The 23588-nt window shown below is 47.3% G+C and overlaps 2 protein-coding genes across 2 annotated transcripts; one reads left to right on the top strand and one right to left on the bottom strand.

The window, feature by feature from the left end:
• Positions 1–2944: 2944 nt before the first annotated feature.
• On the bottom strand, positions 2945–6542 carry exd1 (exonuclease 3'-5' domain containing 1). Its single transcript, XM_040198913.2, has 11 exons — positions 6146–6542; positions 5923–5991; positions 5760–5793; positions 5586–5662; positions 5378–5451; positions 5207–5293; positions 4981–5085; positions 4808–4888; positions 4578–4721; positions 4303–4494; positions 2945–3912 (listed from the first exon to the last, which is right to left on the bottom strand). Exons 1-11 carry the CDS (start codon positions 6273–6275, stop codon positions 3313–3315), a joined length of 1593 nt encoding a protein of 530 aa, XP_040054847.2. The 5' UTR covers positions 6276–6542; the 3' UTR covers positions 2945–3312.
• Positions 6543–9074: 2532 nt separating this feature from the next.
• On the top strand, positions 9075–22604 carry LOC120832526 (RAS guanyl-releasing protein 1). Its single transcript, XM_078089413.1, has 17 exons — positions 9075–9766; positions 10244–10419; positions 14107–14214; positions 15310–15370; positions 15445–15576; positions 16111–16264; positions 16430–16603; positions 17326–17442; positions 17524–17799; positions 18279–18359; positions 19013–19117; positions 19275–19384; positions 19726–19870; positions 20000–20036; positions 20363–20497; positions 20993–21315; positions 21409–22604. Exons 1-17 carry the CDS (start codon positions 9630–9632, stop codon positions 21541–21543), a joined length of 2406 nt encoding a protein of 801 aa, XP_077945539.1. The 5' UTR covers positions 9075–9629; the 3' UTR covers positions 21544–22604.
• Positions 22605–23588: the final 984 nt, after the last annotated feature.

The following is a 23588-nucleotide window of genomic DNA, read 5'->3' as shown; positions in this document are numbered from 1 at the left end:
AAACCCTGGAAATCTCTCAAAGCCAGCGATGCAAAATAATCTGTTAATAATGATAATTAATAATCCATTTCTGTTTGATGCGGTAGATTAATCGCAGTAATATATTAGTTCAAAGTTAAGATATTGACAGCACGTCCTTTTTTTTACCTACTCACACCTCAATAAATAAAATTTGGGGAAAATTGAAATTTGGAACTGATGATGGAGCCAGAGGGAACGTCAACGTCAGTCTAAAAGGCGGCGGGCAAACCGGCCAGTCGGCGTTTCCATCGTGTCTGATAAAACGTTCGATGGTGTACCGGCCCGTCTCCCACCTGAAGGCCGCGGCGAGGCCCTGAGCTCCCCGCTGCCACGGCAAAGACGCATATTGCTCCATCAGTGCACGCGTGGTGTTTGCGTGAATGTGTGCATATCCTCCTGGCTGCAGGGGGACACACACACACACACACACCGGAGGTACGGCCGGCTGAAATATTGATGCTGCGTTTTGTTCTCGTTTTTGCTGTACTTGAGCGGCCATCTGGATAGATCGGCCTTTCTCACGTTAAATATTAATTCTCCCTTTTGAATATCAACGGGGTAAAAGTCAAAAAAAGGTCATTTTGTAATGTGAGAGAGAGAGAGAGAGAGAGAAGGGTGGTGTTTGTTGGTGGTGGGGGAGGAGCAGGACTCAACAATAGGTTTTTCCTAACAGATGGAAGATTGGCTGCACGGTTTTAGTTCGGTGTCATAGTGGAACCTGATATCTGATTATATTCCCCCCCGGCTCAGGGACACAAAGGGATTACATGTGGTTATATGAATAATGAAATTGAGATTATATTGTTGACACACATCTAATTTGTTGGACCGTGAATGGAGAAAACCGCCGATCAAACCCGTCTCTCGAGCCAAATTAAAGAGGTCGCTTCTGGCCACGTCTGCCACCTACAGCAGCTCTGCTATGAAACGAGGCGGGTAATTGGCGGAGAAACGTCCGCGTGGCAGGACTCAATCGGGGGTAAACATGTTGAAAGCTCACAAACAATCTCCTTATTGTCGGGCGGTGCGTTCGGCATTAACGGAGCAGCGCACCGTGATCTGTGTGTGCACTTTGAGGGCGAACTCAGCGATTCGTTTTAACCACGTGCTTCAGAGTGCAAACCAGCGAGCAGCATGACAGTTTTTGTAAATTCTCTCTGCTCTGAATAAATTGACAAAAGCCTATTAATTATGAACAAATTCGTAGCCTCGCACTGGTTAAGAGGAGGAATGGTTGCCTGGGAGCTTTGACCCGCGCTGGAGGCCTCCTTGCTTGGACGTTGGCGGTAACCGGAGCCGCTTGCAGCCTGACAGTAATATGATGGAGAATAAATAAGGCGATTCTACAGGGGGAGACGGCGCGTTTTGGGTGCCGCCACAAGGTTGCAACAGCGAAGAAACGCGCACGTGTCTGGTTGGCTTGCAAAATAATAATCTTTGTAACACTGTTGTACAATGGTGCAGAAATAACGCCAGAAACGACGAAAAATGTCCTTACGTTTGAAAATACAGAATATTTGTGATGACCGTTGTTTGTAGTGGGGGGGGGGGGTGCATTTCCATTAACACCTTTAGCAAACAGCAGCGCTGCAGGTTCCCACAGCTCAGTCAAAACAATAAATCGGCCTCACACGGTTAATCCACCATTTTCGGATGCTGTATCAACACAGCTGGACATCCTAAAGTTTGTGTTTATGTCTGTGCACTACCTTTCCTACCCGGCTCTAAATATAGCTCGCCAGCATCCTGCTGTGATGCTGAAGGTGCAGTCATCTTTCCCCTCCGAAGGACACAACACTGTCTGAAGTTAGTGAGCAGGGAGGGAGGGAGGGAGGGGGGATTGGAAGGAGGGGGCGGGGGGGGGGGGGGTTGGGGAGGAAGCGGTGACTACTGTGTGACAAGCGCCCTGTTCCTTCCTCCCAGGCCTGAGAAACAGGAAGTGCTGCACATAAGGCATTATTGTGACGGAGAGGAAATGCAAGGTCCTCTAAAATAAGAGCTCCAATCTGGTTCTCAATGACAAGAGCTGGTCCGTCCACAGAGACCCCCCCCACACACACACACACACACAACCTCCTCCACAACACCACCTCATATTCTGTGACCATGCACGACAAAAGACACGGGCCTTCAAATTCTGGAAGTGGTTGAGTGCAGCAGCTGACGGATGAGAATCCGCTCTCAGGTCGTGTGCTGCACCCACATGACAGGTCGAGGCCACGGCAGCGTTTCAAAGGCGGCGTCTGGGCAGATCCATCGCGCTCGGGTTCAACAGAGGCTGAGGAGGAGCCGGTTGCTAAGAGAGACGCGCGGCTTTATGGGGGGGGCTGCCTCCCAGTTAATTAAAACCCTCCTTCACCCGTTTCACGCTTTCAATTAGGGAACTCTGGAAAGGGCCCAAGCCTCTGGATGGAGAAAACCATAGCAATAAGATGTGATTAACATGCCCTGCCCCCCCCCCCTCCCATTGAGGCTACGGCAACACCCTGCTGTTGTGTCCATGCCTGATTTGGATCCCAGGCATTGAGCTCTTATGGTTCTGATTCTGTGCGACTTGAAGGGATAAGATGTGCCGTTATAGAACAGGTGCTGGCCCGTGTTGTGTTGGTCGGTGTCACACTCGGCCCGGGTCGAGTCTAATGGGTTTCTTTGGTCATTTCTAATCAAAAGAAACGTCAGCAAGCAACGTCTTTGCCCGATTAAGAGCAGATCCATCAATGTCAGCCGCTGTTTTTCACAATCAATTAACCGTAAAAACAGCAGCCAAGCTGTACTGGAAATACAGCACGCTCAGCGCGTTACGTTCTACGGACAATGTGGAGCCACTTGAGTGGTTTTCTTTAACGTCTAGATGATCTGAATGCTAAAGTTAACAAATTAAACAGAAGTGTTTAGGGGCAAATCACACAAATACAACTCAAGGAAAAAGGAACATGTTTAGTGATGAACACAGATATACGAGCATGCAAAATCCAAACTATGTTTTTTGCTCTCAAGATACTATTTACTAGATTTATAGTATATCAGGAGGCACAATTAGAAGGACAAACAATAAATAAATCGAACCTCACAACGCTGGCAGGTTTTAAACAAAGCTCAGCACAAAACACAACGTGTACTGCCATCTGCTGGACACTTCTAGTAATAAACAATATAACATCTGTAACACACCGTTATCTTCCAACTGAACCAATGACATGCATTATGTCGGTGATGCTACTTCTTATTAGCACAAAAAGGAGGCTGTGTATTTAAACAATATAACATCTGTAATACTGTGACCGTATAACTTCAACAGCTGAAAAGTGAGGATGAGATGGACTCAGGCGTCCTTCGGCAGGTCAGCTCGAGCATCACTTTATGCCTAAAAGGAGCCGCCCCCATCCTACCAGGAGTCGTTACGCCCCCCATTTTCTGGGTGGGTTTCTGATCTTGTGACACCGGGAGAAGGAACCCTCTTCCGAAGGCACAGGGCGGCGGGGGGGCCGCGTGCCTTCTTCCAAAAGGACTTCCTCCACCTGTTATGTCCATCAGTACCTCAGCGTTCCCTCCACCTGCACCAAGAGACACGGGGGCGTTAATGGGCATGTGATCCCTGAGGTCCGATGAGTCGAGTGGGACTGGAGCCGGATCTGCCGATTCAACATCCACAGAAAACCCATCGCTGGCTCTCGGAGGGCTCGGCGTCGGGAGGGGAGGGATCGCGGGCGAAGGCGACTCCACAGTCAGGCGTTGGTGGGCGTTGTTCTCTGCGGGTAAAGTCTGGGACGGAGACCGGGGGTTGAAGCGATCCAGCAGGCCTCGCTCGGTGACAGGGTAGTGGTCGACAGCCCACTCCTGTCGCATTTTCTCCAGCTGTTTGAGCTCTCTGGGCAGCTCAAACACGCTCTCCTGAGGATGCAAACAGGTAGAGCGTTCAAAGGAGGTGCTTCCAGGACCAGTTTCCCCATTTCCCTCTTTGAGTAATAAAACATGTCAAACCAGCTTTTGGTTGCTGCCATTGCTCCTTTTGTCAATTCTGCCTGTCAATTCTGACTAACACAATTAAAATACACTAGTCTGATTTAAATCAGCTGAGGCTGATTTAAGCAATAAAAGCACATCCAATGGATTTAAGGAACAACTACAACAACAACAAGTACATATCGGCATGTAATATGGAGAAGAATTTATAATACATTACAATTACAATACGCAATGCCTGATTAATTGATTCATCCACCAATGTTACATTTTACAAACTAAACACCCTGGAAATGTGGTCATTGGTGAATCGCCCACCATGCCGACATGCTGCAATTCATCAGGTTCATAGTAGCCGCTGTTGAGGTATGAATCCACCAGGGCCACGTAGTCTATCATGAGAGAATCCAGCAGCACCAGTCTGAGAGGGAGGAGGTGGATCACCGACAGAGCCATCACCTTAAGCAGGGGCATAGGACACGGCCGCTTGTACAACATCTCCCTTTCTTCCTGTGAACACACACACACACGATTCCAGCATACAGATGCAACTGTACAGCAAATAAAACCACCTTGATGAGACTCTACTGTGCCTTGGTGAGCTGGGACTTTATCTGAAGGGATGAGAGTTGAGACGGGGGCACCTTCAGATGGAGACTAACCACCTCCTGCAGAGTACTGACCCTGTCGGGAAGTAGACCTCCCGTCTTATAGGAGAAGCCCATGACATCCGCAACCTGAACACATAAAAAGGAAGGGCAGAGTAGGCTTAACTATAACACACACGAGGGAAGATCACCCGCAGGAAATGCCGCACATTTACCTGCGTATCGAAGACGTTGGCCAGCTTCACTCCAAACTGAACACTCAGACATCCAGCGATGGCTCTGCAGTCATGGATGACCTGAACAATATGTACACTCACCATAGAGGTCTTGGTAACAATCAGCACAGTGACTGAGCAGGATTTCTAGTGTTTTTTTTAACGATACTAACCTTCAGTATGTGCTTACTTTGCAGGATCATAGAAAGGCCGTTCTTAAAGGCCCGATCTCCAAGTATCATGATATCAAACAGGTAAACCTTCGTTTTAGTGGCAATCTAGATGAAGGCAAATCAGCTTAAATTATTTTCTACTTTTTGTCATTCTTGTGATGAAGGAGAAACCCGGAGCGTAGGACAGAAGGAAAAACCCCAAAGGGAAGAATGCAGAAGTTCTCACCTGCAGCCAACACAGTCTGTCGTGCTTAAATAACTCGACTCCATCAGCGCCCACGCCGATCACATGCTGCTTCTTGATGTGCATCACCTGATGACGCGTTTTTACATAAAGTCCACATATATTTGTATCCTGAAAAGTATTGAGTAATTCAGGGGATTTATAGAAACTTACAGCAGACCCAAACTTCTCATAAAACTCATCGATGACTATGAAGTTGACGTAGTCCTCGTTGTCTTCATCGTCATCTATAGAAAAAAAAAAAGGAACCTCTCAATGATGAGTGAGTGAATCATTTCTGTTTGGGAGACACGGACATCAACTGGAGGGGTGGTGGCATTTTAAATGAATATTACAAAAACACGTTCAATTGTTGTCTTACCGAATGAGAGTGTCTTCATGCACGGCTGGAACGTTTCCAAGCTCAAATGCTCTTCCAGTCTGTGATGTTCGATGTTTCTGCACAACACAAACGCGTCACAGGTAAATATCCACGTCTGATTGTGATGCAAAAAAAATAAATAAAAAATGACAACATCGTTTGTTGATTATTTACCCGCTGTCAGTGTTTGCCTCACTGGGAAATTCCACTTTGAATTAAAATCATGCAAAAAGAAGGACACGTCAGACGTCAACACTTATAATTAAAACACTTTTGTTGTTGTTGATTGTTGTTAATCATAGTTTTATAACTAACGTTACCACTTGAGGGAACTTACCATTGATAATCTCATGACCGAAGAACAGCTTGGATCCAGGAATCTGACAGCCGTTACTGGCACAAACAACTGGAGCAAAAACCGAACGTTACGTCACGTTAACGTGCAGGAGTTACCGCAGAGAACCTGTAACCCGATCGCATTCAGGTACTAAAACAATTATTATGGGGGGATTTAACAAGTGCTAATAACAACAATGCTAATGGATGCTTTTTTTTTTTACCGTCCCCCAAAACCAGCGTTTTGTTGTGATTGATCCGTTGGACGACGCCGAAGTACGAGGAGGACTTCAGGGTCAGTTTGATGAATTTCCCCCTGAAGAAATGCAACAACTTGGCGTTGTCCAAATCCATGAAGGTGTGTCGGTCACCACTGAACGGCACAGAAACTGCTTTAAAAAATACCCGCCTGTAGCTAGCGGCTAGGCTAACAACTTGTCCGTTAGCGTCAGTCTGGTTCAGAGGGCCCGCGTGACGCCCGCCACGCGCGTTTTGACGTCGTTCGTGTTCTTCTTCTTCTTCTACTTCTTCTTCTTCTTCGTGGTTTTTTGCGCGTTGCGACCGTTAATTTACGTGGAAGGTCAATGTTGCGTTCAAGTGCTTCTCGTTAACTTCACCATCGCCTTCCTCCTGAACCAACGGCATGCATTATGTCGGTAATACTTCTTAGACAAGGCAAGGCAAGTTTATTTGTGTAGCGCTTTTCATACACAAGGCAGACTCAAAGTGCTTCACATCAGAACATTTCATACAATAAAGTGAAATAAAATGCAGGAATTAAAAGGCAATTAAAAACAGCAAATACAATTATAAATTAAAATCTTATTTAAATTGTTTAATTGAAGGCAGAGGTTAAAAGTGCAATGCAGGTAAAATTTAGCAGAAGGCGAGGCTGAACATAAAAGTTTTCAGTCTTGTTTTAAACGTGGTCAGAGTTGGGGCAACTCTTAAATCTTCAGGAAGTTTATTCCAGCTGTTTGTTGCGTAGTAACTAAATGATGCTTTCCCATGATTTGTATTTACTCTGGGAATCACTAACAGATTGGTGTCAGAAGATCTTAGTGATCTTGAAGGCTTATGTAGTGGAAGCATATCAGTGATATACTTTGGCCCTAAACCATGTAGTGATTTATATGTGAGCAGTAGGATTTTGAAATTAATTCTCTGACATACTGGGAGCCAATGTAAGGATTTAAGAATTGGTGTAATGTGCTCACATTTTTTGGTCTTTGTTAGCACAACATAGCATTGAGGCTGTTTAATATGTAACACAAAGGGTCACGTGTGCTTCAACACCACACGGGAGGCTGCGTGTATATATTTGGGTATATATTCTTCATAAACCAAAAACAGGTATCTACTTTTCCGATGAGTTGACAAAAGCAAGATATTGATTATACACATTTTGAAGCCATTTTTTTTAGCAAACAGTTTCTGCTCAGATATAATCCCAGTTTTACAGAGTCTGTGATACTCATAAACTTAGAGTAAGTTAAACATGCATTCAAACTTGATCTATTTCTTCATATTACTGAGCGTCAGTCAGTCAAAAGGTGTGATAGCATCCACCAGGTGGTGTTCACAGCCACTAAAACACTAACTAACAAAACCTCACCCTTAATCCACATGACAAAAGAATGTGCACAGGACAATATTCCAGTTGTCTGCGTTGAACCGTTATGTTACATCCGTAAAGAAGCACAGGATCGCCCAAAATGTTGAATATATTATAATAAGATCTCAATAACGCCTCATTCTACGCTACATTGAAGACATAAATCACCACCTCGGGTGATGCCCTAACCGGTGCCTGATCATCTCTAAATATCGCAGTTTGCAAATTATATTTCACCTTTCATTAGAACATGTAAGTCAAGATAATTAGAAGTTGATGCATGTAGATTATTTTGAAATGAAAGCAAATGTTACAAGGTTAAGACCAATAATAAAAACTTCCATAGAAATGTTTTAATTTCTAACTTAACATGTGGTTATTGGAGTACAAGAGATATGGTCCACCCAAATTTATCATGTGACGTCAGAATCTGTGCCATGAAAATCAAAGAGTAATGAACACTGCCTCGCTCACGGCAAATCATACAACATGTGCCGATTGTTTGGGCTTGTAGGATATTAGAAACAAATTGACGACCCGGTTCACAAAATTAATAAAATGCATATAGTGTACACCAGAATACAGCCAGGATTCTGGAACTGTGTAATCAATAAAGTAATGACAATATTGTAAAACTACTGTAATTTTGCAACTGTAATAGAATAATACCAATGTACAGTTATGATTGTATTTGATGTAATGTAATCAACTGGAATGCATGCATGTAATACTTGAACAACTGATATTGACTAAGGGTTATTCGAAATCCGAGTTACATTGAACTCACCAGAAGACCACTCCCAGAGGTGTGGAAACTTTCACACCTTTAAGCATTGGTATAAATACCTGTCGGAACCATTGTTCTCGAGTTCGCTGGTGGAGGCGACAGACGGGCACTAGGGATGCTCAAAGGACTGACCTGGGGCCTGTTGGTCGCTGAGACCAGCGGCTCCTCAGCTGAGATGTTCTTTTTACCACAACACCATCTCTTTTTATTAAATACATCTGATTTGACCTTTTGATCAGCGATGACCTCTGTCCGTCCGGCGTTTCTTCATTTTTGAACACAACAGGCTTTTCTATTGTATCTCTGTCATGAGAAAGGAGTGAGATCAGATTTAGTTTTCGCCGCACGAGGGCCGGCTTAGGGCCTCAGTGGCTGGTCTGAGTGCAGACAAGCTATCTTATCAGTAGCAGCCAGCTGCTGATACGCTGGTTCTCATGCCAGCAGCCGGTGGAAACTCACAAACTCAAACTTCTGCCGCTCTGTGCGCCTCGTCCAAGGGAGGACTCTCCCTCTGGAGCAAAGGCTCCGAAGCCATCCAACAGTGTGCTTTTTTGCTTAAACTTGAGAAAAACATGAGACACTGGTGTGTCCAAACACACCAGATATAGTTTTTGTCAAAGTAATGACATTGTTTTTCCTGAATAATCAAATCTTTTTATGACCCTTGTCTGTCGCCTCAGCCATAAAATGTCCACGGACTCACTGTTGCTATTTATTGGTATAATGTCTAACTGAATCCCTTATCACACAGTTCTCTCCCACACCCGGAGACGTGTTGTGAGCCTCTTCTTGAAGCAGGAAACCTCGTCCCTGGACCACCTGCCACCCAGAGAAGCCTCCGTGGAAACCCACAGCCACTGTTATCTCCAGAGAGGAAGGTCCACCCTGTTCCTGTTCGGCAGACTGAACAAATAAAAAGCTTTTTGTAAACTACAACAGGGATCACACCCCAGATACTCTCCTGTCCCCGCAGAGACGAGGACTAGACGGTGTTTTTAATGGACGTGAACGTAGAAAGTATATCTGTAGTGACGGAAAGCCTGTCTATTTTTATTTTTTATTTTAATTTTTAGCTGCATTTTAAACGAACGCCTTTAAATTAAAGGTTGTACAAAATAAAATAAAGCAAAAGAAAGGCGCACGCGGCGGCGCGGCGCGGTGTGAGTGACAGGCGCCGCCGCCGCCCACTGGCGGGCGAGCCAGGTGACCTCATCGTGTCGCGTGCGTCGACGAGTCGGCACAACGCTGCCGAGAGCGCGCGGAGGCGCGCCGAGCCGAGCCGAGCCGAGCCGAGCTGAGCGATGCCATGCTCCCATCGAGGAGAACGCAGATGGACAGCCTGGTTCAGCCGCTCGTCGCCCAGTACCTCGCCATGGGCTGTCAATCAGGAGAGAAGAAACCCAACGAAAGTACGACACCGGACGAGAAGGGGAAGGACGACGCGTAAGTGTCGTTTTATTTGTGTGTGTGTGAGTGTGTGGGGTGTAAGTTAGTAACTTAAATGATCGGAGTTGTGCTCCGGGTTCTTAGTGGACCGTTTGTTTTCTTTCATTTGTGCCCAAACGGTGCCTGGAGAGGAACCTTCAGGACGCCCGCTGGCTTTACGCGCAGGTTACCGCCGACTTGCTGCACTTAAAATGCACACGTTTCGCGTTTATATGTTTCGAATTCCTTCTTGTTTATTGGTCATTCTACAGGTTGAACTGGATGTCCGCAATCAACCGGTATTTCCCTGAGTTGAAAGGAAGGAAATGAGAACAATGAATAGCTAAATTCCACTGGGGTTCCTAAATTCGAACAATGGCCACAACTGCACTGATCGTTTCATGTGTCGTCAGCTGTGGTCCGACGAGCTCACGGTTGGTGGGACGAGGAGCCTCTCCCCCCCCCTCACTCTTCTCCTGTTTGGTGTTCCTCCAGGAGAGCGTCTCCAGGATGCATCTCCAGGTCTAGAGTTTCTCCTCCGGGCCGACCTCACAGGTTCCACAAGCCCGGCCCGGCCCAAAGCGCCCCGGTGAAGTCCATGATGCCCCTGGGTCCCCTCACCAAGGGGGGGAGCTGGGAGGACCTCATCCAGGCCTGTCTGCAGTGCTTCGGTGAGTTATCGTTGTGTGGTGAGGGTATGTGATTGGTGGTCCGTGTAACACTGAAGTCGTTGGTGAAGTTCGTGCGGCGCTTTTGTTGAGAAGAACGCGGCGATAACACGCCCTGGCTGAGGAGTGATCGCATGTTGTTGTTTCCCAGAAGTCAGGGTTCTTCCCACCTTTTTTCCCGGCATACGGCTGCAAACCTCCAACAAGTTTAGGCAGGCCTTTAAAAAAAATGGAGTAGGCATTTGAAAGTGAAATATTGTCAACACAGTTGAACGGATTTTATGTTTTGAAGTAGAAATTTGTTCCGTTGATGCTTCCCAGTCGATTTACTTATTTTTTTTTCACCGCCTCATACGCGTTGCTGACCACGTGTGTCCTAATTTACTTCACGACTGTATCGTGCAATGAATCCGTTGAGTGAATGAGTCCGTTTCAATGATATGTCGGGTTTTTTTGGTTGTTTTTTTTAAATGAGAAGGAGCGGCGGCGAGCGTGATCATCGGCTTCATGAAGTTGTCAGGATCGCTCCCAGAGTTCTGGTGATTGTGTCTCTGCACAGACAAGCTTTCAAATTGCCGTTGCCTGGTTACACAAATGGAGCAAGAGCAACGGAGAGGCGTCACAATGGGCCGCACATAAAATGACATCCCGTAAGTGCGTTTATCTGTGGAGAAGGTGAGAGCGGGGCAGTAACGACAGCCTGCTGCTCGTTTCAGACCCACAAAGGGGCACCGAATGAATCGGAGGAGGAAGAGCTCTGGACCCCTGTGGTGCGGCATCGCAGCGTTCTCTGGAACACTTGCTGGAAGCAATTTCAAAACGTGAGATCCAAACGCACACACGCGCGCGCGCCTCAAGATGGCCTTTCGCGGAGCACGAGTGTGTCATCAGGGGGAGAGGAGGGGGGGTTTTCCTCAAGCGGCTTCTCCTGATACAAAAACTGAACGCAGCACCGCACCTCCTGAGCCCACATCACAGGCGAAGCCCCGAGGGCCCCCACCCACGCCCTCTCCCCCTCCCCAGTCCTGCCACCTTTTCAAATGTGAGGGTTCACGTAGGAGCTATTTGAAGGATTACCTGATGGCGGCTTCAAGCCTGGGCATGAGGCCCAAAGGTCAGCGCCCCCGAGCGGCGTCCTCAGAGGCTCGCCGGCCTTTGAAATGCGGCACTGTGAGGTGTGGATCAATAGCTGTTGACATCGTCTCTCTCTCTCTCTCGACCACACTGCACGCTCCCAACATGCCCGACGTTGAGCTGATTCACGCGAATAATACATTTTATTTTACACTCAAATTGTGTTTATACTAGATATAATTAATTAAATATTCGTTATGTTGGTTGCATGGAAAGCCCTTAAGCTCTAACGACGAACTCTTCCATCAAATCCTCCTTTTGCAAATGTGTTCATCATTTCGAGTGATTTTAAATTGAATAGCATTGAACTATTATTTCAATACTATTTATTATTATTAAACTATTTCAGAAAAAGAAAGAGGGTCATGTATTCGCTTTTCATGACATTGGCCTTTGTGTTTTGGAAAGAAACTATTCGGGCAACGTACTTCAAAGGTCAACAAAGGTCAACACATGACCAGAAAATGACAATATGGGAAACTACTATAAAGAACACTGTAACAATGCAGTGCAATATAACTCTACTACGCAAAGTATAACTAATTATTCCAAATAATAGAACTGTACAGTTTTGTGTGAGATTTGTAAAAACATTGATTGAAAAGTTGAATATGCGGGTTAATAGTCCACGGTGATCAACGTGAGCAGGTATCAGATGTGGGTAGAGATTACATTTCTTCACTTTTAGCTTTGTTCTTTGCCTGACTGCTGACTCGTTTTTGCACTCTCTTCTATATATATATATATATATATATATATATATATATATATATATATATATATATATACACACATTGCTTTGATACAATCTGTAAAACTACACACTCTTTCTAGTGTGGTACCAGCTTTTCACATCAAAACAAAGTCCTTACTGCCAGTCCTGCTCACTTTGGAGCTGTTTGTTCAGAGTGCAGGGAAATAATCACCATCCTGCGTGTGATTTGGTGAAAACAAGGGAACCATCCCGGCTCAAGGCCTCTGTCAAAACAAGGAAGAGCGACGTGCAGGTCTGGAGCGGGCGATGCGCGCCTGAGATAACCTCAGAAGCCAGCCAGGCGCTGCGTGCCCTTGGCTGTGTTTATCGCCCTGCGGTCTCACGCTGTTCCAGCGCGGCGAGCGGCAGCTTTCCTCATTTTTCCAGTCAGGAACAGACAGCAGAGGAGGGATTTCCTCCTGCAATTAACCCTGCGCAGGGAGGGTTAGCGGTTGGAAAGTTGTGAAAAAAGACGGTGGTGCAACTGTTTACTTGACGGAGAGTCATGGCTTCCTGTTGTGCACGTGCCGTAGGACTGACTTTGGCTGATTCACAACCTGACACCTGTTAACGAAACCGCGCGCTGACTTCAACTGCATCATAGCGTCACTAAACAGCGGCCCTGGTGTCGCGCTTCTTCTCTTCTTCTCTTCCTGACTTGACTGCTGGGTGAAATTGTAATTCACTGCCCTCAGCGGCTGCGTGTTACAAACACAAACACACCCCGTGCAGGATGTGAGGGCTGGATTAGTCAGCGGCAGCTGGAGTGGTGAGTCGCTTACCGATAACAAAGATTAGAAAACATGTTGCCATGGCGTCCGAGGTATTTCCAAGGTGATATGGTTTAAAAGTGGGTCCACAGATGCCCGGTGTCCTTGATGGTGTCGAGATACTGGTTCAGCGATTAAGGGAAACAGCATGGGAACGTACACGCTTTCAAAACCATTTTCCTTCTCCGCTGATTGTGGAAGCCTAAAATGTACCGAGATAAATGGATCGTATTTTTCGAGATGCAGTTAAAAGTCCGCTGCCATTTCCCCGCATGCAGCGGCGGTCTCACGATAAGTGGCGTGTCGCTCCTCTTAAGCGGGCAGGAAAAAGTGCGTTTTCTGCCATTAAAGGTCGGACCTGCCGCTGCGATGTGACGTTTTGTGCGCATTAAGGCCGCGGCCGCCCAGGGACCTTCTCACTGCGTGGTCTCAAGATGTCAGCTGTAGCCGAGCATCAGACCACCGAGATAAGGAAAGGTGGTCTGGCCACAATGGGAGGAAGTGAGATATACACAAGGAAAAGGGAAGCAAAGAAGGTAGTGAGACCAGCAGGCCGCAGAGGTTCACACAATCAGAGGAAGGGGCAAATCTTCACAAACGGGCACGACAAAACGTCGTCGTTTCAGCGGGACACACACAGGTGAGGTGGCGTCTGGCAGAGTACAACGTTTGTATTCAAAGGAAATATCAAGCATCGTGTCTGAAGCACTGCAGCCATAGACAAGAGCAGTCAGTATTTTTCCTCACTTGCCACAGCACACTGGGTGAGATGTTCCTGCATTACTCCTTAGTTCATAATAGTACCAAATAAAAGTACAATTTAATCCTGCTTGAATAATGTTTTATTTTTTGAAGATGAAAGTCTATATTTGTTGTTATGAATTTGTGAAAGCGCAGCAATGATCGCTGCCACCTAAACGACGGACACCTTGTATCCCCTCTGATTCAACGGCCACTTTAAGGGGATGACGTCGTTTTTCCTCCGCTTCGCAGCTTTGAGGCTAACTCCTAAAGCGTGTTTCTGTCTTGCAGACTCGGACGGCGGCGTGTGCGGAAGCGGCCACCTGTTGAACATCACCCTGGCCATGCACCGTATCCACATCTCCTCCTGTGAGCTGCTGGACAAACTCACCACCCAATATCCTTCAGCCGCCCCACACCAAGCTGCAACCGCGCCATTCCCAACAACGCATCGGACGATCGTGAGCGCCGGCTGTAACTCCGGATCGGAATCCCCTTGGCTCCGCCGGGTGCTGCTTTCCTCTGGTTGTCAACGGCAACCGGCGATGGAGCTCGTACATTGGCTCGCGACGGCCTGCAGCTGACGCGTGTAAAAACTCATGCCGTCGGCTGCCGCTCCGCCCCGCGCTGTCAGTAACAATGAATTGTGTCCACGGCCGCCACCTTTTCCGGGTCTCTTTTTTAAAACGCTTGATTGTCATTCATTTATTTTGGTGGTGTTGTGGCTTGAGTAGAGGCCCCGCGAGCTGCGCTTTCATTCAGGAAGTGGCAGTGACATCACTGTGCCTATCGGAGGAGCCCGCTGGCCCTGGTGGGCAGCCTCTGGGTTTTCGGGTGTTTCGGCCTCTTTCAACTTTCTCTAACCCCCGCTTGCTTAAAGAAGTCCACCCCCCCCCCCCCGCTCACACAAACACAGCCAACAGCCTTCGCCGCAGTCTGGCCTGCGGATCGCGTGGGCCGATCTTCTGCTCCCGTGACGCAATTAGCCCTTTTTTAAAAAATGTGAATCACTTCAAGCTGATTTCTGACGGGCCGAGAGCTGCAGAGTCGTACGTAAAGAGCTGCTTTGAATAATAGGGAATGGGCTCCACGTGCAGCCCGGGGTTACCTTGCTAAATAATAATCTCATAGGCTCGGATAACATCGTCATAGTCCGACCACTAAACGATCAGCGGCTGCTCTACAGTATGTGAAGGATTGATTGCGTGTTCTCTTTGTACTTTTGGTTATTCACTGACTTCTGTGTGCCGGAGTGATTCATTGGGTGATTTTCCTCATGCAGTCGCCTCCTCCCACTCCACCAAATGCCACTTTGCTGTAGTTTTAATTAGAGAGTTGTTTGTGCAAGATTCCGACTCTGCAGTCGGAATGCATTTGTCCAATGTTTACTCAAAGCGTACTGGTCCTGTGAAATGTCAATGCTCACCTGAAGTGAATCCCGGCTTTCACTTTCGGACAATCACCATAAGTCTTCCTTAACCAAAGTCCTTAAATTCCAAAAAGCGCTTGACAATGAGCAGCCGACCGAGTGCCAGAGGATATGCTACCTCATCAGGTCAGTTTCACGCAAAGGCGCTTTGCACGACTCCAAACCTGCGCGCGTCTCACGGCCTCCTCTTTGATCTGCAGGCACTGGATCCAGGAATTTTGGATGATGTTCCGGTTGCACCACAGCTTGTCAGACCGCCTGGACCAGTTCCGTGAGCTGATCAGGGAGCAGGGACAGGAGCATCTTTGCTCCCTCCTCGAGACCAAATTCATGTAAGTGTTAATCTCTGACCAGCTGGCAACTGAGACATCGGGCCTGAGCGACACTCGGCGGTTTGGTCAATCGCGACTTTGAAAGTGGAGCGGAAGATGTTTTCCGCTTCCACGTGGTTTGAGAGGGCACGCGCATTTGTCTGTTCTACATGCTCCACTTCATTTCCGTTGTTTTTTCAATTGATCTTTAGATCACTTGGTCTATAAAATGTCTTCAATATCCATCACAATGTCCCAGAGCACAGGGACGACGTCTTTAATGTTGCAAAAACTAAATCCTGAGAAATTGTAATCATTTATAATAATACCATATCATTTATGGCTTCACAGTTGTAGGAATCTAAACACACACCACGTCTAAAACCGCATATTGGTACATTGGAAGTGTTTGACTAGAATTTAAAATAATACGAAATTCCTGGCCACATCAACACAAGTCTGCATTGAGGGACACAAACATGTCCTTTATGACGTTGCGGTGCTCGTTGACCTCTGCTGATCGTGACTGGCGTTGTGGTGTTTGGTTTTCTCTAGAAGTGAACGGGACTGGTCGTGGAAGGCGAGCCAGAAGATTAAAGCTAACAGCAGTAAAAAAAGGAAGGTCTCTCTTCTTTTTGATCACCTGGAGCCCATTGAGCTGGCTGAGCATCTCACCTTCCTGGAATTCAAGTCCTTCTGCAGGATATCAGTGAGAATGCACACTAAAATACACAACCCATGGCTCCTCATTTGCCCGCTGAGGATTCCTTTATCCAACAGTTATCTCTGTGCACTGAAAACCAGAAGGCATTTCCTCTCCGCAGGAAATGCCTTCCAGTCTCCGTGCACCACGTCATGCTCCTCTCTCTGTCAGTTTGTAGACTACCAGAATTACATTAGAAGCTGCTGCATGAAAGACATCCCCGTGATGGAGCGTTCCATCGCCCTGTGCAACGGAATCTCCCAGTGGGTTCAGCTGATGGTGCTGAGCAGGCCGACCGCTCAGCTGAGAGCGGAGGTTTTCACCAAGTTCATCCACGTTGCAAAGGTACTGTGCTTTCTGTTCCTGGTTCAGCAGAAAACGCAATTCCTGCTTGATTATGCTTCCCATTGTTTATGCATTTCCCTAATGACAACCCATTGTTAAACAGCGATACAGATGCCATATAATTGGCACATGCATGGTGCTTATTCACCAAGAGCGAGTAATGGCGATCAGCAGATCTACCGCAGGCTTTTAGCGCATCCTGAGGTTTTCCCAATAGAAAAATGATTAACCGAATGCATGCTAATGGGGTTGTGAAGTGGGAACACACTTAGACACAGAGGAGGATGTGAAAGTGGAAAAGACAGAAATGAGTGTAAACCCAATCTCTGAAACCACTCCGATGCAAAGCTGCCTGAGGCCCGCTGAGAAACGGGTCGCCGGCGAGGGAGCGAACGGGCAGGCTCGTACTAATGCGTCGGTCTGCAGCTGCTCGCTGCTGCAGACCTCAAAACCATGGGTGTGGGGACGAATTTCACACCATAATGCTCCGGTGACAGAACCAATTTAGTGAGCTGGAAAGAAAAAGAGATGGAAAAGGCACTTCTGAAAAAAGAGTGAGATATCCGAGCGCAGTAAGGAAAAACCCAACAATGTAAGTGGCTTATGTAACTGCAGGGTTGTGATTTACATAACCAGGGCCACCTGAAGCCAGTTTAATTCTGCGTGTTTGTGTGTTAGCGGGCGGACTGACGCGGGCGCTTCTTTCTGTGTGCGTCCACCAGAATCTACACATCATGCACAATTACAACACACTAATGGCGGTGGTGGGAGGGCTTTGTCACAGCTCCATCTCCAGACTGAAGGACACCACCTCACACGTTCCCAGCGAGGTCACCAAGGTAAATCACACCCACCGCCGTGACATCCTATTCATATTTAGAGCCAGAGCATCCTCACAAAAAAACCTATTCACTCCAAAGGTACTGAACGAGATGACGGACATGCTGTCGTCCTGCCGCAACTATGACAACTATAGACAAGCGTACAGCAGGTGCACAGGTTTCAAAATCCCCATCCTGGGCGTTCACCTCAAAGATCTGATTTCGGTCAACGAGGCCATGTCGGACTACGTGGAGGACAGCAAGGTGAACGTCCAGAAGCTCCAGGCGCTGTACAGCCACATTAACGAGCTGATCCAGCTCCAGCTGATTCCTCCCAGGCTGGACGCCAACAAGGACCTGGTCCACCTGCTGACGGTAGGGGACCCGACCGATTGCAGCCGCACATTCTGATCATATTCACACACAATTGTTACGCGGCCTCGTGTGATTCACCGAATCCAACGCAAGCGCAGATGCAAATGAGTGCCTTGCAGCATGTGAATTGTCCCCGCGCATGTGTCTATGATCTATGAGTGAGTGTGTGTGTGTGTGTGTGTGTGTGTGTGGGGGTGTGATGAGAGTCTATGATCTATGAGTGTGTGTGTGTGTGTTGAGAGTCTATGATCTACGAGTGTGTGGGGGACGAACCGAGTGTGAATGTGAGAGAGTTCAGATTGCTGTATTGTCGTTCCATCTGCGTGCGGTGCTTCCGTCGTACTTGAACCGCAGAATGTCCGCGAAGAGATAATAGCCACTGTGACCTGATTAAAAGCACGTCTCAAGGACAAAGATCTAGATTAGCCGAGAGCTCTTTGATTTGATTTCGGTGTTGTGTGTTGTCCCGTTTCGTATAGCTGTCCTTGGACCTTTACTACACCGAGGACGAGATCTACGAGCTGTCGTACACCAGAGAACCCAAGAACTGTAAAGCCCTTGTGAGTGATGGAAGCAGGAGCTTAACAACCGTCTTCCATGTATGCAAAGCGTGAGGTCGCCGGCTAGCTTAGCCAGAGGACTGCAAACGGGGAAGCAGCTCGTCCGTCGAATAGCCACAAATTCTTAAATGAACAGTTTTGGGGAGCACATTACACTTTGATTGATATGGCTCTAACCTTTTGTCTGATATATAGGAAGCAGCAGCGGCTGCTTAGCTTAGCTTAGCTTAAATACTTTAAACGGGGGCTGTCTGGCTTTATCCAAAGCTCCTCTAATGCCCAACAAATACATTAATGCCCAACATTGATGATGTAATATTTGTATTCTGTGTAAAAATCTTAAGTTCACAACTTCAACATAGCAAGGCCGTTTTCCCAGTGTTCATTCTTTATGCTAAGCTAAGCCCGGCTGCTGGCTACATATTGACAAATCCTGTCATGCCACACGGAAGCAAATAAATTCCTAAATGGCTTAAATACATAAAGGACCTTCAAATAATATCTCTGCTTTTTATTCAAAGAACAGTTTTCCAGCATTCGCTTCTGCTTCTAAAGGACGTCCATTGATTAAATGTGTGGCTCGGATAATATTTTACATGTTATTCCGCGTACTTGGCCTAGTTTATTTTAACCACTGATTCCTCCTCCATCAGCCACCCACCCCCTCTAGACCTTCAGTGGTTGTGGACTGGGCCCGAGGAGTGGCTCCCAAACCGGACCCCCGAACCATCAGCAAACACGTGCAGAGAATGGTGGATGTAAGTACTTCCTTTTTTGTGTTGCCACGCAGCAACGCGGTTATATAACCACACTCAATTATTTTAACCTCGCTACTGCATGCAGCCATTTCCATGGCTCGTCCCTCTCAGCACATTGTGCGCCAACAACGGCGTTTTCCTCTCTCGTCTTTCGCAGTCGGTGTTTAAGAACTACGACCACGACGAGAACGGCTTCATCTCTCAAGAGGAATTTGAGAAAATCGCTGCTAGCTTTCCGTTTTCCTTCTGTGTCATGGACAAAGAGAAGTGAGTTCGTTCGACAGGTCGCGCTCACACGCTCACTCGTGACTTCAGAGGAGCGGAAGAAAACTCGTCATAGTGACGAGTGTAGCAACAGGAAACCCTGAAGAGCTGCAGAACTTACCAGAAGACCCACCGCTAAATCCCCAGCGTACACAGACGACCATGTGACCCCTCATATGGTCCTAAACATACAAACCATCCTAGTTGATGCTTATATATATATTTTTTTCAAATTACACAATAACACATTGTTTAGCGTGTAGCGGAGAACCATGTCAGACGTTCCCAAACATTAAGACCAAGATGAAGTTAAGATGGAGCGTGTTCGCGTTGTGGTTGTGCAGGGAAGGCCTGATCAGCAGAGCGGAGATCACGGCTTATTTCATGCGGGCGAGCGTCATCTGCTCCAAACTGGGTCTCGGCTTCGTCCACAACTTTCAGGAGACCACTTACATGAAACCAACGTTCTGCGACAACTGCTCCGGCTTCGTAAGTCCCCCCCGAACGCTCACCGTGTGATGAAATGACAGAACCATTAAATGATCTTTCCGATATGCAATCGTGTTTTTAGCCTCGCGTATGTTGTGATGTGAAAAGTCTTCTTCTTGTTCCTCGCAGTTGTGGGGCGTCATCAAGCAAGGCTACAAATGCAAAGGTAATTAGGAGAACGTCTCTTTGGCCCCAAAACAACAAGTCGGTCTCACAGATGAGGTGCACACACAGTCTGGGAGCGAGCAGGTGAAGCAGGTTTCAAAAGCTGTGAAGTGTGGGGTTTTTTCTGTGTTGCACAAAGCGGAGCCTTGCAGCACATGAGAAAAAAAAAAAAAGAAAATCTGCAGCCACAACCACAGTTTCTCCCCCCCCCCCGCCCCTCAATAAATGTGAGAGCTATTTGTTTGCCTGAGTTGCTTCTGCAGAACAGACAATGTTCAAAGACGAGACGCTGTTCTGACGCGTTGTGCATTCTTTCGCCTCGCTCAGACTGCGGGATGAACTGCCACAAGCTGTGCAAGGAGCAGGTGGCGTTTGAGTGCAAGAAGAACGCCAAAGTGACCGGCGCCGTCGACAGTCCGACGCCGCCGAGCTCCGCCCCGGTGACCACGGGCGCCTCAGAGGGTGGGTGTGCGCAGTCGGGTTCGTCATCCGCATTCAAACCGTCCCATCCATGAGTCCTCTGGTGGAACGTTCTTTTTTAAGGCAAATGTTCAGGCAACCGAGCACGTTATTTCCTGTAATTATCGCCCAAAACACTGCAGAGAAAACAATACCAGTCTGATTGTTAATGATGTGAGTTCAGTCTCAAGCACGGCGCCTGTTGTCGGGGTGATTTCCCTCCGGCTCTCATTGGGGAATTGTTTCACTTACAGTAATAATGAAGCTGCCCACCTGCAACAGAACAGAAGAACTTTCGATTTTACTTAGATCGAGACACGTCGAGGCTTTTTGGTTAAAAAACGTGGGCACCTGTCTTCAAATGAGTCTTTGTGACGTGCAATTTGGGCATATTGTTTGTTCCCGCTTATGGGTTCGTGCTTACTGAATTGAGTCATATGGTCTTGTGGCCGTTGATCGATGTTATTGTGACATGAGATGTCAATCGCTCGTCTCCAGGCTCAGAAGAATGTCCTTTCCCCTACCCGCCGGACGGCGGCAAAGACGGGAGCCCCGGGTCCCCGGTCCCCTCCTATCCGAGGCCTCGTCAGGTCCACAGCGCCACCCAGACGGAGGGACCCCACCCGTCCCCCACCGGGACCCGCCGGCCCCCTCTGCTGGTCCCGGCACCGCCGCCGCCGCCGCCTCTCTCCTCGTGTCCCAGCCCGCTGCCCCAGAGGAAGCAGCGACACTGCGCCAAGTGGGAAAACGGAGCGTCGGTGGCGCGGAGGCCCAGAGGGCCGGACGGGGAGAACAAACCCGGCTGCGAACCTCTGGAATCGGTGAGCGGCCGCGCCGGGGTTTCGTTCCTCAGAGGCCCGGTGGTCGCGCACTGTTGCTACAGACGGTTCTGTTGTGTGTCTTTTCGCCCGCAGGACGACGAGAGGCTGCAGGAAACCAACGGGACACTACTGAGGAAGCTGAAGGAGGCAGAGAGGGAGGTGGAGATACTGAAGACGCTGCTCAAGAGGCACGCTCTCCACCACGTGGAGGAGGACTCCTCCTCCTAGGAGCACGCCCGGCGGCGGCTAGAGCGCCACTGCCCCCTTGTGGCGAGGGGGAGCACGTATGAATCTGGTTGGTGATAACCAGTGAAAGGATTTGGCTTTAGGTCTGGTTGAGTAGGATCTAGAGCGCATTGGCTATTCAAGGTGTTTTAAAGCTAGTGGTATACAGCCAAACAAGCAGGCCAATCATTACGTCACCAGTAAGGAGGTCAAGAACCTTCTCGAGGACTATCGATTTTTTTGGAACCAGCGACAGTCTATAGTGCCCAAAAAGCCATTAGCAATGCTGAGGTGTTCTCTTTAACGAGGCTTCGAGGGAGCAGGAGGACTCGACTGTTTTGTACAGTTTGCAGCAGAATGGAAAGCGTTGCGATGAGCATTAATCACTTTTTTTAGTGAACCAGCGAGAAAGGAGTTCACTATGTCAAAGCTGGGTGAGTATTTAAGAGGAAAAACAAGGCAGAGTGTGTTCGATCAGTTCTTGATTAATAATGAGATTAGATATTTATATTAAACATGAAATGGAAATTCAAGAGTTTTTAACGTGTTTATCACAAGTGCAACATGATTATTATTATTATTGTTATTATTATAATCATGAACCACGAGTGGCCCCTGATTGAAGCAGCAGAATGAAGGCTGGAGGCGTCATAAGTACAGAACTATTGTTGCTCTGCATCATAGTCCCTGTTCATGCCGATGCACGAGATGTTGTCAGTGCTTCTGTTAATATTTATTGTATTTAACACTACACAGGTCATGTCGGGAGTGACAGAAATTGACATTTTGTAGAGCATACTGGTACTTTCCGTGAAGTATTTATGCTTGTGTGTGTTACTTTGCATCATATTGATTTGCATTTATTGTTGTTGTGCAGCCATGTCACCTTATTGCTGTGTGGCCTGTTGTGTTAAACTGTGAGTCAAGCTACATGGGTTTGTAGGGTGTGTAATGTGCTGTAAATACAAAGTATACACATGGTCATCCTAATTGAGTTAAGCGTCATTCTTTTTCTCAGCATTGTTGTTTTATCGTGATAATAAATACTGTATTATATGTAAAAATCCGTTGCATCAGTTACTCAGTTTGAACACTGGGGGGCACTAAAGCTTCATCCTGTTTATTCAGGGTGGCGATAATGATTTTTGACTTGTATTGAGTTTTCAGACTCTCTGGGGCTCGTTCTATAAATGTTGCAGTTTAATCTGCGTTTAACTGAGAAACATTAATCAAATTAAAGAGCAAAAAAAGGGGATGTTGTTCTTCACTTTCACAACTTAAAAAAAACACAATGAGGAAGATGAGGAAAGCTCAGCTTCATAAGAAGCAAGTCCAAAGATATATTTAAGAATCCGTTATTTGATTAGTATACTCATGAATTATTGAGGCGTGTACCTGTGTCATCCTGTTGTTTGGAGACCGGGAGTCTGTCCTGTCCCTGGGACATTGCTGCCGGTAATGAGTCCAGCTCCACTCACATATTGTTGGCCTGTAGATAATGAGAGGGCAGCGGTCTGCTGATGGAGGACGCAATCCGCCGCTTTTCTTTCGCCGATGCAGCGCGTAGCAGGTGGACCTACGCCAGTATGTGCATTTCTCTGCTGTTAATCCATCCTAGAGAAAACCAATTGACTCCTATATATATATATATATATATATATATATTGTGCTTCTTTATTTCTCGCAGCTGCAATGACTTGTTGCCTTGCATTAACTTGGCAGCGAGCAGGCATCCGGTGGAAAAAAAGGATTGTCTCTGAGGCACAGCGGCAGCGACCAAACCAAGCCTTGGTGACAGCTAATTTACTTCCCTTTGAACGTGACTCCCCGCTGAAAGGGAGTAACACCCCGAGCCCAGCAGGCTGTGTGCACGCTAATGCTGAATAATTTCCAATATCATGGCTGGCTGAGAGAAAGTGACAGTGAGGCCATGTGTTAAACCCAGCAAAGGCCGCTTTTTTTTTTTTTTTTTTTTTTTGAAGCCTCCGGGGCTACGGAACACGCTTGAGAAGAGGAATGTATGTACCTGACGCGTTAAAGTCGCCATC

The sequence above is a fragment of the Gasterosteus aculeatus genome, chromosome 15 (assembly GCF_964276395.1).
Source record: "Gasterosteus aculeatus chromosome 15, fGasAcu3.hap1.1, whole genome shotgun sequence".
NCBI classification, from domain to species: Eukaryota; Metazoa; Chordata; class Actinopteri; order Perciformes; family Gasterosteidae; genus Gasterosteus; species Gasterosteus aculeatus.
Note: the sequence above shows the minus strand (reverse complement) of the source record. Positions and strands in the feature narration are given on the sequence as shown.

Bases quoted from the DNA above. Each gene is read 5' to 3' on its own strand.
- LOC120832526 (XM_078089413.1), top strand. From the start codon at position 9,630: ATGCTCCCATCGAGGAGAACGCAGATGGACAGCCTGGTTCAGCCGCTC. The intron at 16,604-17,325 runs GTACTGTGCTTT...TGCGTCCACCAG, and splicing joins AGTTCATCCACGTTGCAAAG to AATCTACACATCATGCACAA. The intron at 20,498-20,992 runs GTGGGTGTGCGC...GCTCGTCTCCAG, and splicing joins GACCACGGGCGCCTCAGAGG to GCTCAGAAGAATGTCCTTTC.
- exd1 (XM_040198913.2), bottom strand. From the start codon at position 6,275: ATGGATTTGGACAACGCCAAGTTGTTGCATTTCTTCAGGGGGAAATTC. The intron at 5,294-5,377 runs GTAAGTTTCTAT...ACGCGTCATCAG, and splicing joins ATGAGAAGTTTGGGTCTGCT to GTGATGCACATCAAGAAGCA. The intron at 3,913-4,302 runs GTGGGCGATTCA...TTGCATCCTCAG, and splicing joins AATTGCAGCATGTCGGCATG to GAGAGCGTGTTTGAGCTGCC.